This window comes from Strix aluco, chromosome 2, assembly GCF_031877795.1.
Source record: "Strix aluco isolate bStrAlu1 chromosome 2, bStrAlu1.hap1, whole genome shotgun sequence".
NCBI classification, from domain to species: domain Eukaryota; kingdom Metazoa; phylum Chordata; class Aves; order Strigiformes; family Strigidae; genus Strix; species Strix aluco.
The window spans coordinates 129,645,704-129,661,008 of record NC_133932.1 but is presented as its reverse complement, the minus strand read 5'-3'; the positions used below and the strand labels follow the sequence as shown (position 1 = coordinate 129,661,008).

Here is a 15,305-nt window from a genome sequence, read left to right as displayed (position 1 = left end):
AAAAAAAGAGAGACCTCTTTTATATCACTGCTGGCATTTGAATTTCTAACAGCCAGCTTAGCAGAGTGATTTCTCAATTTCTGTCTTCTGCCATGGCACTGGTGAGGCCGCACCTCAAATACTGTGTTCAGTTTTGGGCCCCTCACTACAAAAAGGACATTGAATGACTCGAGCGTGTCCAGAGAAGGGCAACAAAGCTGGTGCAGGGTCTGGAGCACATGTCGTATGAGGAGCAGCTGAGGGAACTGGGGTTGTTTAGTCTGGAGAAGAGGAGGCTGAGGGGAGACCTCATCGCCCTCTACAGCTACCTGAAAGGAGGTTGCAGAGAGCTGGGGATGAGTCTCTTTAACCAAGTAATGAGTGATAAGAGAAGAGGTAATGGCCTCAAGTTGCACCAGGGAAGGTTTAGACTAGATATTAGGAAGTATTTCTTTCCAGAAGGGGTTGTTAGGCGTTGGAATGGGCTGCCCAGGGAGGTGGTGGAGTTCCCATCCCTGGAGGTGTTCAAGAGTCGGGTCGACAGAGCGCTTAGGGATATGGTGTATTTGGGAACTGTCAGTGTTAGGTTAGCGGTTGGACTAGATGATCTTCAAGGTCCTTTCCAACCGAGATGATTCTGTGATTCTGTGATTCTGTAAGGCAAAGTGCATGGGAACATGATGGGAGGTTCTTCTGGCTTCTGTAAACTCAGAAAGGGTGAACCATTGCACTCGGTGCCAATAGCATTCACATGAGCTCAAGCAGCAGCAGCCATCAGCATCTGATAAATACAGATTGTTTAAACCTCCCCTGTCCATCAGGACTTAGAGAGCAGTGAGTAGAGTGAACGGGGTGGTAACATACCAATGGAGTCATTTTACTGCACCATTTCTACATATTGCATCCAAAACACGTGAAGCACAAGCTGTTCAGGTGAACAAAAACTAAGTACTGCAGCTGCCACTACCAGAAATGTTGGCTACACCTCACATTTCAGGAGAAAACATCCTAGACTGGATGTTTCAAAGAGCAGCAGGTTCCTATCAGAATGAGTGACTGAATGGCTACTGTCGGAGGACCTCTGCACTGTGCTTCTCGGGAACGATGCAGGACTGGAAAAGGCAAAATGGAACAACTGATTTGTTTTATTTGTGGACCACAATTTTTATAAAAGTATAAAAATTAGGTGGAAAACTATCTCTGACAGCATGAAACAAAGCAAAAATGGATTAAGGAAACACAGTCTATGTACATCTTTCTTTGTCTTATACATCTTCTCTGACTTCTTGATGCTTCTTCTCTCCCTCCCATTCCTTTAAGCTTAGGCATAGCTGTTACTACATTGTAGTAATGAGCACTCTTAAATTATCATTTCTTCACACTACTGTGGTCTACATCACAGCCTCATGTACAGCATCCAGGCATTCCACTGCTGCCAGGCATTACCATCTATCTCTAGACATATCTCACAGCTGTGGCTGCAATCAGCCAGGAGAGCTCAGGGCTGCAAGCAGAAGCAGCTGCCAGCTCATATTTGGAGCCAGCTGATGGCTGCTTCAGTCAGCTAAAGGACTTGTTTCCCATTGCAAAGTCCCAGCAATGTCATGACTTTTACAGTTCCCCTGCAAATCCTCTGCACTGAAACAGAAAAGGAAAGAGATGCACAGGGCTTGAGTACCAGCTCCTGTCCCCACTAAGAAAACCCTTTTATATCAGCTTTATCTGCCTGGTTCACAGGCCTTTTATGACCCAGCCAACCTACACATCAAATGTTGAGCACGGTATTGTTGCATTCATGACTTGCACTGGGGGAGTGAAAACAAAAATTTCCCCATTCCCTAACCTACAGCCGGGGAGGACAAACACCATAATTCATGCTTCAGAAGGTCTCCTCTTCTGGACTTGGACAATAACCTAGTGGTAGACAAGGAAAACCAGCAATAACCAAGAGGGTGTCTCCTGCCTCCCTATGAGACCTGAATAAGTTAAGCTATGTTCTCCCATTTCTCCTAGCCTCTCCAAAGGCCAAATCAAAAAGGGAATAGGAAGCAGACATCTCAAAGAAGTTTTCCTGCTGCATTACATCTGTCCATGCCACAGGCTACTTTTTAAAAGCTTCAGTCAGCAAGCTGTGAAGGTTGGAGCATGTTGACTTGCAAGGCCTTTACCCACAGGGAAGGGTGCAGAAGAAGCGGCAGCACGGCTTGGCGAGCTCCCCCCCCACCCCGAGCACCTTTAAGGGCAGCGAGCATGCTGTGGTAGCAAAGCTGGGTGTCTGTGTTTCTGAAGAGCTGGGAATTGCAGTGTGGGAACAGACGAGATGTCTCCTACCAGAGCTGGAGAAAAGGCAGGAGGTGCGGACAGGACGCAGAGCGGCCAGCAGCCAGGTAGGTGCAGGGGCACAGCCTGAACAGCAATGGTGTCAGCCCAATGACCCAAGCACCCTGCTGTCCTGGCTCGGTCAACGGCCAGCACCAGCTGTTTGAAAAAGTGCAAAAGCATTCACAGGGATGACAAATTGGCGTTTGCTTTGCATCCAGCAGGTTTCCTTTGGAAGGTCCGGGGTTTATGCCTGAACAGTCTATCTGCACCTACTTCTGCACTCAGCTTCAGAGCCTTCGAAAGCAGAAAATAAGGACCTGTATTTTTATTGTGATTCAGCAATGCTCCAAACCTTCAAGTTCATTCAGTAAATAACAGGAAAATTCAGGGAACTACCCCAGGTCTCTTAAATCCCAAACTTTCTATAACTGAATCTCACTTGAGAAAACAGGTGATGTTCCTCACCTCACTCCTTCTTTCCACCTCTCCCACTATCTAAGGGTGGCTTACTGCTGCCTCTTCAGCATCTGGCTCAAACACAGCACAGACTGATCAGCGCTGGTCTTACTGCCCCAGCTCCGTTCCTCCAACATGTGAGCAAAGCTCTGCACTAGGCTATGACTCAAGCAGAGGATTGTACTTCTTTCTGGAGTCAAGGTTTGCAACCCAGTACCTTTCCAATCTCATCTCAAGTAACTGTAAATACTGGCTTTAATCATTGTATTAAATGTTAGCTTCAACAACGTCCAAAGTTTCATGGGTTTTATAAGCAAATTTTATTATAGCTACACTTCTGAAACTGGGGCATGCTGGAAAAAATATAAAAGAAAGGACAGCAACAAAAATGTTTAAAAATCTCATATTATGATGAGGTACAAAATTATTTTGATTTCACCAAAGCAAGAGCTATGGGCTAAAACATTTGAATACTTCAGATTTCTGTACACAGTAGAGTGGGAGGAAATTTGCAAACAACTCAGGTACCTTACTGAATAAAGCACAGAAATGGGTCAGGACAGGTCAAATAGCTAAAGCCAGCTTTTCAGGCCAAACTGATCTGAATTCAAATCAATGATGTCTAATTCTGTAATTTACAGCTTAGTAGCATCTCCCTCTGGAATGTCAAAATAGCAACTCAATGCATAGTCCAGTGCTTTCACATTTCCCTAATGGAGCTATTCACATGCTGAACAAAGCCTGAAAGGAGCCAGGCTAGGGGAGAAAAAAAGTATGAATCTCACTAAATATTCAGTATTTAAAATGCAGGTCAGAGAACACAATTGAGTTTAATTAGAAAACTAAAATGGGATCCTGCATGTTAATGCACTTGCTCACTGCTTGGGTTCATTTCAAAGTGTTCTCATTTGATTGTCCTTGGAGACATTTGTGTTTGTATCTAACAAAGGAGATAAAAAATGACAGGAAATGTTTGTTCTGGGTGTATCTGTGTAAATCTGCTTGCAGCAAAGATGTTATTGCAGCCTTCCACTATAGCACTGAGTTCACAAGACAGGAATTGTTGGACACTCAGTGCTGCATGAATCCTCTCCCCTGGAAAACCCCTTACTAACTTGTATCTGTAGGAAAATGCAGTTTCCACTGGCTTTTGACTTTTACAACTTCAGAAAATTGTGGCAAGAATTAGAGGAGTGACAAAGACCTGTGTCACAACCTGCCTGGAAATGATCATGTTTTCAGTGCCTGGTGGCCAATTCCCAGCTGTAGTGCCCAGGGATGCTGCTGAAATGCACAGATGCAATGATGGTGGACTTAAAAAAGAAAAATTTACATGCTTTTTTATGGTTATAAATAATATTGCTTCTTGAAATCCCTCAGTGTAATCCTGAAGGTAGAAAACACCAAGTGTGTGAAACACAGTCCCCACTGAAGCTTAATCAGCTACTCTGGTTGATGCTACTCGAGTATGATTATAGTGAAACAAGTCGGATAGCAGTCCTATAAATAAATTTTTCAAACCCTCTAGAGCTCTTCACTATCTGTTTTTCAAAAGTTATTATATACTATAACCCAGCAATTTTTATAGCTGGGTTTAATAAATTTCATGTCATCAAAACCAAGGATGTGTTGTGCTTATGCTTCCTTCAGCTTATGGCTTTTGTGGAAAAAAACAGAGAGCACAAACCACAGCTGACTTAAACACTATGAAATGTATCCAAGAACTGGTTTAGGCTACTTCAGGCCAGGACTGACCTGAAGGGAAGATACTAAGGGATTATTCCCAGCATCCATATGAAAGACTTCCCTCCTTCCATGACCAGAAAGACATTATATGATGTACATATATGGGTACAAGGAAAAAGAAAATGAAATAGTGACTGGAGGCACACAGAATCTGTCTATGTTTGTGACAGGCCTGAAAAAATAGCCTAACAGGAATGGTCCAAAAAGTCTGAGTGTTTTCAGACTACTTGTGTTTTCCTGTTGCATGTGCAATTCAAAAGTTTCAATGATAAACTAGTGCACTGGATCTCAAATTTTCCACACAGAGATCTCCTTTCCTTCATGGCTAGAAGATGCCTCTCCTGTTTGCATGGCACAGGAAGGGATGGAGGGATGGAGTCCCAGTGACGGAGCACACAAGGAATTGAACTGGAATCAAAACTGGTTATGAACAGAAGACTGACCTGTGTAGATGCTTGTTATTTCAGCTGACAGAAATGCAAGTGGCAGCAAACATATACACACATTGTTAACACCAAATGTAAGATGTAAATCATACTTCTGAAGAAACATTCAAACTCATTTTAGAGCATTACCCACAGATACAGACAGAAACAAACAAATCACAGTAATATAATGAAACTCAAGACTAGTCTCAATATAACACCCATCTCCAGCAGCTGGAGGTGGGACTTGATGAAGGCACAATTCTTCTTCCCATTTCTTCCCCTCATTCTCTCCTGTGGTCATCAACAAATCCCATGCCCATTCGAGGAGCCAGCTGGGACACTACAAAGGAAATCCCAAGCAGATTGGCCTAGCTTCTTCCTAGGAGGGACTAGCTGAGCTGGGGTGTCTCTCCAGGCACCCTCATCTGAAGAGCACACACTGCTCTTCAGACAAGAAGACCAAAACCTGGGAGTAATGTTAATGACCCCATTTGAGTCAAACCTTATCCAAAGGTTCTAGCCCAAATAAAACCAAAATCTGCTTTTAAATCCCTCATCTCCTCATTTATGACTAAGGATTTTCTTTGGCTTGCAGATGGCTGGGTGCTTGTATTCTGTCTAGATGAGAGACGTTCCCCTGTCTGCCCTTAGAGATGCATGGCTGCAGTTCAGAACAGATTTCACTCACCAACAGTGCAACAGGAATTTGAGGGCTGCATTTTTCTTTCCCAAACAGGAGACAAAAGCTACCAAGCACTTCTGCTCCTTTGAAACTTGCAGACAAACTGACAAAAAAAAAAATCTCATTACTTGGGATATATTTTACCTCCTGCAAAGGGTGAAACAGGCCAAGTGCAGAGATAGTTAAAACAGCAAACCCAGCCACCACACCCCCCTCAATCCCTGCAAACTCACTCAAGCCTAAAGCATTACCAGGATTTCCCACTGTGGGGAGCTACAGACCACAGTGCCCTCGACTCACCCAGAGGGAAAGAAAATTAAGGGGATTTAATACAGCAGGTAGGAACTGCATGTCAGGGTTTCCTCCTGGAGGATGTGTAACAAATGCTGCAGTGAACCTCTGTCAAAGGAATGGTTATCCACATGCCAGAACCAAGCTGGTCCCCTGAGCAAAGGGCTGGCAGGTCCCGTGTTACATGTCCCCCTCGAAGCGACAGGTAGCTGATGCGCTGGAGGAATGTGAGCTTTTCCCTCCTTCTCTCCTTCAGAAATGCTCCTGGCTCTTTGTGTGCTGCTCCTGATGGAGGAATTCCCTTCCCGACCCCCAGCAGGAGATCGGTTTAGGCATGTGCACAGACGACAGCCTGCTATGCCAGCCAAAACAGGCTTTCTTAAATCCTTCACGTTGACAGCAGGTCATGAGCTGACGTCTAAGAATCTGTTTTAAACTACTGCTTTAGTGGAAGAGCTCACAGCTATAAACAGATGACCCTGTTTCACCTAGTAGAGAGCAATGGGAAAAACTAAATAACTGTTAGATGAACATTTGAATGAAGCGAGGCAAAGTAGCACAAGGATTACAACATGAGCTGAAATAACAGAGCTGAATCAGACACAAGCTTTTGGGTCCCAATAAAAAGCCTTTAGAGAAACGAGTGATGGTGCAACACAGAAAGCCACAGAGGAGTGGCAGCAAGTCAGCCATAAGCAGAAGAGAAGATGTTGCTCCTTAATATAGCTCCAGGGCTGACCTGTATTTGAAGATTCAGCTCGAACACCCACTCACCTACATGACTCTAGGGTGCACCAAGACACTGACCTCTCAAAAGGTCAAATTCTTAATAAGCAGCAGAGTGAAGAAAGCACAAGAAACAGCCTGTTTCTCAAATTCCAGGCAGGACAAATCCAGCCCCATCAGTGTTGGAGCAGCATCCGATGGTGCCAAATTCAGCCCTGCTTGGAGTTGGACTTCTGCTGCTGGGCTGAATCTGACCCAAGCAGTTCAAAGATGGTTGTTTCGGTTCTTCCCCCCCCCACACACCCAAGCTGCTACTATTTTTCCACCTTTTAGTCTATTCACAAAATATTAAGACCCGGTACAAAGAACATAGGCCAGACAAATGAAAATGGCTCCATCTGAAATTGCCAATGACAGAGGCCTCCCTTTCTGGCAGGGAAGTTGAATCGAGTTCACTCACAGGGCTGTTTAAATTGGTTTGTTTAGATTCAGAGTAGAGCCCATGCAGTATACATAAAGCATTCACAGATACAGCAGTGAAGGCATTATGATCCCCATTTGATCCCCAGGCTGAACAAGCAAGTACTTTTCTGTAGCAAGTTACATAAAACCCTTCTCTCCTGTATTTTCACTGTATCTGCTGTATTTTCACACACATGACCAGTGGGTTATTTGTTAAAAACACAAGACCCAATGATTCAGCAGAAGCATTGGTGATATGCAACACAGAAAATGAGGCTAAATTTGTATCAGTTCCTCCCTTCCATCTGCCCTACGGCCACTCATGTCTATTGCCTACTCTGCTTCAACTCCTCTCCTCTCTGCGTCTGATTTTGGTAGATTATTTGGAAGCGTCGACTTTTTGTACTTTTAGGAGGTTCAGTTTATATAAGTGAGAGAAAAATGACCAAATAACAAAGCTACATTTAAATGTCTGCTCATTACTTCAGAGTGGGTAAGCACCTTCAAGCAAAGAGGTTTATTTTAAATACCTGCAGAGTTTGGTGAACCACAGCACTGCAGCATCACACCACCAGCTCAAAGCCTCTCTCACCCACTGTGGGAGCAGCTTAGAGATTTATTGAGTACATATAGCCTAAAATAGGATAACTGCATTCCTGGCAATAGCTGAGGAGCTCTTAAGTAAACAGTCTTAGGGAAAAGTTGATGAAAGGAGACAACAAACACCCATTTTAATCTCTGGGCAGTGCTGTCTGTGTTTATGATATGCTGCAGCAATTTCTTTTTTGCTCTCTTCCTATTACTTCTTCCACAGCTCTGTGTTGAGTTTTCCTGGCTATATTAGGGTCACAGAAGCCACAATAGGTATTTATCTGTAGGATGGCCCTGAAGTCAGAAAATGTTTGTGTAGAAGCATGCACTAACTTCCCATCAACTTCAGCAGAACTGAAATCATGCTGACATGAGGAGGCCACAGTTTACGTCTCACTCTGGTTCTAACTAGTGCAAGTAGTTTTTCTTCCACAATTGTATACAGGCACACGAACAGCTGCTGAAGTAGATATATGTCGGAAATACATTAACTGTGAAACTCTTAGAGTTAGAAAAAATGGTTGGCTAATAGTAATTTTTCTCTCAATGGCAACAGATGTTTTAGCAAGATACATACCTAGGCTTTAAATGAAAACCAGAATTAGAAGACATCAGAGATATACCTTCAGATCTTTTGTTGTTAAAGCAGTTAAACTTTTCTGATCTATGCATTAGAAAACCCCTATATTTTCATATAAAATGTACAGGGTCAGAGTGGATGAAAAGTGACAACAAATCACAGGCGAGATACAGTACAGGCAGTAGAGTGACACTATGAATCTCCTAGATTTTAAGGTCCCTACAGGAACTACCTTTCTGGAGATTTTGAATGCAACTCTAATACAAACGTAACACTTGCAGTGCATGTTGAGCCTCTGCATTTACATCTTCAAAAGGAAACAAACTGTGGAACTGGCAGAACATAATATTCTTACACTTTAAGGAGAGCACACTCAGATGCAACAAAGCAATCCACAGATGCTGTAACAGCAAAATCCTCCAGCTAACACAAAGGGAGGGTAGGCAGGTGGGGGGAGTAATTTAGGACAGGACTCAGTGCCAAACCTGGCACACACATTACTGTACTGTGTGTGAAGTATGAAATGCTTGCAGCAAGCTCCACATGGCAAATCCAATGAGATATGGGTGCACTTAAACATCCTGGGTTTTCTGAAGGCTTTAAATGGGAAAAATCAGCTTAAATCCAGAAAAGATATGGTGACTGTGGAGCACAGTGTAGTGTAAGTTACACAAGGTCAGCAGCAGAGAGAAGTCTAGTCTAGAAGCAGCATGGAGGATCAGTGTCCTCCCAGAGCCCAGATGCAAAGGGAGGAAAAGATAAGACATTTTCAACAACATTTAAAGCAAGTCCTAAAGCAGTATTCCTACTGAAAAAGCCTGAAACAAGACGCTTAATAGGGCAGAGAAAGGAGGAAACATCATCCCATCTACAGAAGGCCAAGTCTCACCCTGAGTGACCACAGGGTACCACAAAGAAGAGAGTCGTCAGCTCTTTGGCAAACCAGCCTTGGGTGGCTGGAAGAGAAGTCAGCTGCAGTGAGCCAAGAGACTGCCACTGAAAAGGAAGGATATTTGCTAAATACTCCCTACAAGTACATTTTCTTCTGATTTTCTTTTGTAGGTGTTCAACATAGTACAATCATAACTTACAATTATCTTTATTCTATGAAGATAATGGCCAAACCTAACTCTTACCTTTAAATTTTGTCTGGTAATAAAACAATTTCCCAGTGATCTGACAGTTGCAGGGAACCTTTGAGAGCAGTAATTCACTAAACAGAGTGAAGTGACAAATATTCTCAGAGTAACTAGTTCTCCAAAGTTGGAAATATGCTTTATGCCCTCCTGAAAGCAGCTGATTTAGGGACTGGTGGGACAACAGACAAACGTCTTCAGGTCTCTTTAGTGGGTGAGAAACCAGTGCCTGAAGGCAAAGAGCGTGAGTGTGAAATCAGCTGCTGACCCTGAAAACACTGTCTCATTCCATCATTCAGAAATTAATATGGTTAAACTAAATGTCCTGGGAAGAAATAAGTCACTTTGAATGACACGGTGTAAAAAGAATAGTTTTGGCATCCAGGACTTCGGGTTGTTTTTTGAAATTATTTGCTGAGCATCTTGCAAAAATATCCATTTCTGTGACTGCACATGAAACAGAGGTAGTGCATTATTGGGTCTAAAAGTTGGTATGTGCTTTAGAGACCTAAGTCTACTCAAGAGACTTTACTTGCATCTTAATTACAAATGCATTGCCCTGGGACAAGACAAACATTTCTTTGCCAAATGTGACCAACCTCCACATTCTGATGATTGCAAAATTTCATTTTTTAGCAATTTTTATGGTCTTCAAACACAAGCATTTGTAATTACTGCATTATCTAGATCAACACTTTAATACATAAATTAAAATTAATTAGTTAAGCTCAGGATCTTGCCTAGCAGCATTTCCTGTTCAGTGATTTGGATCAGTGTGGGCTGATCCTTATTGGAATGCCTGAAACCTTTAATTGTATCGCATGTGAACACAACAGGATTTTATGTTCATGGCAGTGATTTAATGTCCACTCCCCTTTAATGAAGTAAGTCTTTTAAGTGATCCACAGAGAAGAAGTTAACAGCTTTAATACTTTGGACCATGGCTTACGGGAGTCCCTTTATTCATCAGCATAAACCCCAATACTTCTGCAACAACTCTCATAGCAAATAAATGTCAGCAACAGTTGGGCTGGTTTGGAAATGAGTGCTGCTCTCCTGGCAACAGTTAAGGGAACCATTTTCCCTTGAAATAGTGAGCCTAGTTCTCACTAAAAGTCTGATTTTGATATCACTTATCAGCAATACCTGGAGCAACTCCACTGATGTTAATAATCAAACAACAGGGTAAAATCAGGCTAAGTGAAAATAAGGACTCAGGATCACAGGCAATAAAAGTTTTGTGTCTATTTGTATCAGATCCAAGCTTGGCCCAGCTGATCTAACCCTCATGTATTCATGAAAAACAAGTATGAACAATGCGGGAGAGGTACCAAGTAAACTTGAAAGAGCACCCACTGAAATATTTTTGGCTGCTTCTAATCTCGTCATCCTTTATTTACCCAGTGAATGTAAATTGCTTTAAATGGTATTTCTGCTCCCCAATACAGATAAACTTGAAAATGCTTTTCCTCTCTTCCTTCTATTCTGTCAGGTCTGTAACATCCTTCAGAAGACTATGAACAATCTGAGGGCTATAGCATACACCTATATGAAAGAGCACAAATTTACTGTTCTCACATTCCAGTCTACATGAACCCAAAGCTGCTCTACTCTGGAAACAAAGCAGCAGGCTACTTCATCAGTGACTAATGTGAAATGGAGCTATGTTATTTGTGGCCAGTTTTCTAGCAGAAGCTAGTAAACTCAAATCTCTCTAGACCCATTCACTTAGATATAATGTTTGTCTTACCAAAAAACCCAAGCAATACTCAGGAATTTGAAAATTGTCACTAATTTTGAGTTCTTGTGTTGAAGCACTTTGTGTCTGACTTTTAGATACCAGGAGAAGACATGATTTCATCAACCTCTGGAGATGGCCAGGACTTCAGGTCTGAAAAGTAAAGGAAAATACCAAGAAATTCAGAGGGAACTTGTGACGTTTTCATCTCCTTGTTTTAATTCCCAGGGATTTTTTTCGAAGAGATAACTCATGAAAATGGTATTCCACATTTCACACATACTGGGAAGACTAAAGCAATCTTTGTCCATCCTTTCCGTAGCACTCACAATTTTGGAAACCAAACAGTCCCAACCTGGTCAATTGTTCCTTACACGGAAGCCCTTCTATATCTCTGATCAACCCTGCTGCTCTTCTGTGGACCTTTTCCAGGACATTGCTTTTTGCAGGGCATTTATGAATAAGATGAGCAGGATATACCTCAGCACAGATTCCTCTGGGACTTCACTGGTAACTTCCCTCCATTCACTCCAAGACTTTATTTCTTATCTTTTAATTACTGATGTAACCATGCCAGGATCTTCCCTCCTCTATCACAATTGCTTTGCCTCCTAAAAAGCCTTTGGCAAGGGCTGCATCAAAAATTTATCAAAATCCATAAAGACAGCATCAACCAAAGCACGTTGCTTACATATTTGTTGATCCCTTCGGAGATTTATAAACCAAGAGGTTTATGGAAGCCTTTAAAGAAGCCATACAGATTCCTCCTCAGCAGATTGTATTTGTCCAAGCAGCTACTCATTCTATACTTTATTAGAGAGTCTCTGTTAATTTGCTGCTGTTATAGGCCTGTAGCTCCCCACATTCCCTTGGAATCTTTTTAAGGTGGACATCCACTGTCCACCTCTTAGTCTTCAGATAGTGAGAAAGTTTTAAGTGATGACACATTTTACCGAAAGCAATGCAGCTCCTTAAAGTTCGAGTTCCCCTAGAGCTCTCAGGTCAATACCATCATGTTTGTAGTGTCTACTGTATCATCATTTCTTCCACAGCAGCCTCAATATTGGACATATTCTCTCCTGAGTTTACCCGAAAAGCTTCTATGGCAGTCTCACCTGTTTCTTCCATAGTGAATATCAATGCAAATAATTAATTTGGCTTCTCTGCAATGGGGTGTCTGTCATCTCCAGCTGCTTCTTTTTATACTGTGATGATCAACTGACCTTACAGACTCTCTGGTTTGAAGAATTCAGTACTAGTTTTAAGTCCTTTAGCTAGTTTTCCTTCTTTTTGCTTTATATTTTTACATCTCATCTGCTGAGATTAGGATTCTTTCCATTTTCATCCTTTGAATACACTTCCAACTTTCCAAAGACTGCCTTCCTGTCTTTTCATAACCTATTTTACTTTGCTGTTTACTCTGCTCCCTTTCACCATTTTCTAAGCCCTTATTAAAAGGTAATGCATACTAGTGATTCAGCATCTCCATACCTCCTGTGCTTAATTCTCTTAAAAGCCCTTTTTAACATTCTTTTATCAATCTTCCCCATACACACACACTTACATCTTATAGAAGCTGAGCACAACTGCGGTGGATGTTCGGCCTTTTTATCTCCATAGGGAACCCGAATCTAAAATACCTTTAGTCACTGGTATGAGCAGCACTTAAAACTGCAAAATTTTCAGCCAGGTCTGGCACTTTACTTAATGCCAAATCAAGGGTTGTATTTTCTTTTGTGGCACACCTTGATCAGCTGCTGCAGGAAACAATCGTTGACAGTGTCTCCCCATGTTTCACCTTTGGGCAAATATTAGACAAGCTGTGAAGCAACAGATATGGTGGTTAGCGGATTTTCCACATACAAAAGTATCTCCTGTCCCTGTGATCTCTGTACATGCACTTAGAGTCACTGTCCTGATAGAAAAGCCTATAGTAAGGATCCAATGTTCTATTCTTCTTATTTAGACATGAAATTTCAATCCAGGTTGGACAGAATGCCTGACAACTCCTGCTACCTAACCTGACCTTTAAACTATTGTACAGGGGTTGTTTGAGTGAGCTGAAGCACTACAAATTCATGTCCAGACTTGCACCTTACTATGAACTAAGCCTTTCCAGATGGCAGGCAATACTTAAAGGTTGGAAGTGCAGTTGTTCTGCTCTCTTATCTCTAAAATAAGCCACTGACCTGATGGATCACCTTCCTGATGGACTTTAAAGAAACAAATCACCTATGTACAAATCTAAAATAATAATTAAAAGAGTCTGAAAAATTACAGCAAAATATAGATTCATTTTTGTGTGGAACTGCTATTTGTAAGGATTTTAACTCAGTGCCTGTGAGAGATGATATGGCAGCAGCTGTCTGTCTTCCTGGCTTTCATATAAGCAAAGCACTGTCAGGAGATGCTATTCTCAGAATTAATTTTTCACATCCCTATAGCTCTACACCGAGCACACGGACTCTAAACTTGAGCGATGGCCCAAATATTTCTAGTAGAAAACAGGTCAAGCCCTGGCTTCAAGTTTTAAATGAACCAGAGACTTTTGAGCATGAAAACAAGTTGTCAAAGTTCCTGCCATCCAAGAGAGTGTTTAAGTTATCTGTGAAGACGTAGTTAGGAAGAGCAATGTCCTGGCTCCTCAGTGGTTCATAGGTACTGTATGAATGTGCAGGTTTTTTAATTTTGAGAGCTCTGTGCTAAGGAATAGGGAAGAAGAAATGAAACAACAGTTCGTCTTGGCATGGATTAAAAAAAAATACGCCTTCTGCCAAAAGTCGTAGTTTAATTTTGGTCTCACTTTAAAAATAAACATTACAGAACATTAAAATCCTGCATTTTATATCCCTTAAACAGCAAGAAAGTATCAATTAATGTCAAGCTAAATAAAAAGAATCAAACCTGTTTTTTTTTTAATATCTAGAAATTAATCGCTAGAAATAAGAGTCTTCCACCCCTTAAACTCCTGACTTCAACCACAAGGACAGAGCTGCTCATCTAGCTGTCCAGGGCAGCAGTGGAGTCAAAACCCCAAATACTATAACACAATTCACTGAAGTAGAATCTCCCTCAGTTACATGAGTACGTCACACAGTCACACATTAATTTAGGTAGAAGGGGACCTCCAGAGGTCATCTAGTCCTAGCCCTGCTCAGAGCAGGCCAGCTTGCTCAGGATGACGCCTCCTTAGCAGTTTGCAAAAACCAGGCAGGTTTGACGGAGCAAAGAGAATACTGTGACTGAAGCACAACACTGATCTTGTAATTTAGACTCACTTTTCAGAATAGAAGGGATAAAAACAGTAGAAAAATGAACATGTTTTTGGATACCCATAGTAAACCAAGTTTTACTGTGATTTTTCATAACAAAATGACCAGGAACACAGACAAGCAAAATTTTTATTGCTGCCAAGACCTGGCATGTTGTACAAGGTGACCTAACCAAGGTGCGCCTGACTTTCTCCATCCTGCTGAAGTTCTGCGCTGACACTCACTGACCAAGGGTCTGCATCTTTGTTCATCTGCCTGAAGGAACCAAAGCCAAGTGCCTCTTGATCTTTAATCGCTCCCCCTCCCATTCCCTGCTTCTCTCACGTGGCAGAGGACAGCAGAGCCGTGTCTCTCACTATTTGAATTAACCATAATTAGCACAATGAGACCCCAGGTCACATATGTTGTACAGCTCTAGACAATAAAATTACAGGAATATATTTATTTTAGGAATTTTTGCATTTGCATATTCCCCTTTTGCCTCATTTTTCCTCTGATGGATTACTAAAAAACTCAACTGGTTCTGTTCAGTGAGTTTATCTCTGCCTGTAGGACCCTTGGAGGAAGCTGGATTTTGTTATTTAAACCTTTTTCCTTCTCTCCTGCTCTGTCTTTCTAAAAGAAAACATATATATATATATATATATCAGTTCCCTCCTCCTTCCACATTTTAAACCCTCTTCTCATTATTCTAGCTTCTTAACTTTGAGCTATTAGAATAAAAAACCCTGCAAAGCAGTAACGGGAAGAAGAGCAAAAAACAGCTGGTTGCCTTTTATTGTACTTCGTGACAAAAAGTAAAACTTTCTTTAAAAAAGTAAATGAAAAAACACTGAGTTTTAATATTTCATTTTAATCAAAAGCTGGAAAACTTGAAACAAAAGTTTTCCACTGAA

The 15,305-nt window shown here is 41.7% G+C and overlaps 1 protein-coding gene across 5 annotated transcripts in view; it reads right to left on the bottom strand.

Moving 5' to 3' along the window:
- ME3 (malic enzyme 3) overlaps window positions 1-15,305 on the bottom strand; it is a 128,955-nt gene that overhangs the window by 88,494 nt on the left and 25,156 nt on the right. The window contains exon 1 of one of the 5 annotated variants that reach the window (XM_074816312.1): window positions 11,150-11,275. The exons of the other annotated variants lie outside the window; for them this stretch is intronic. Coding sequence (XP_074672413.1) covers window positions 11,150-11,260 — 111 coding nt within the window. The 5' untranslated portion in view covers window positions 11,261-11,275. Of the gene's footprint in view, window positions 1-11,149; window positions 11,276-15,305 lie in introns of those variants that run through there. 5 annotated transcript variants of the gene reach the window in all.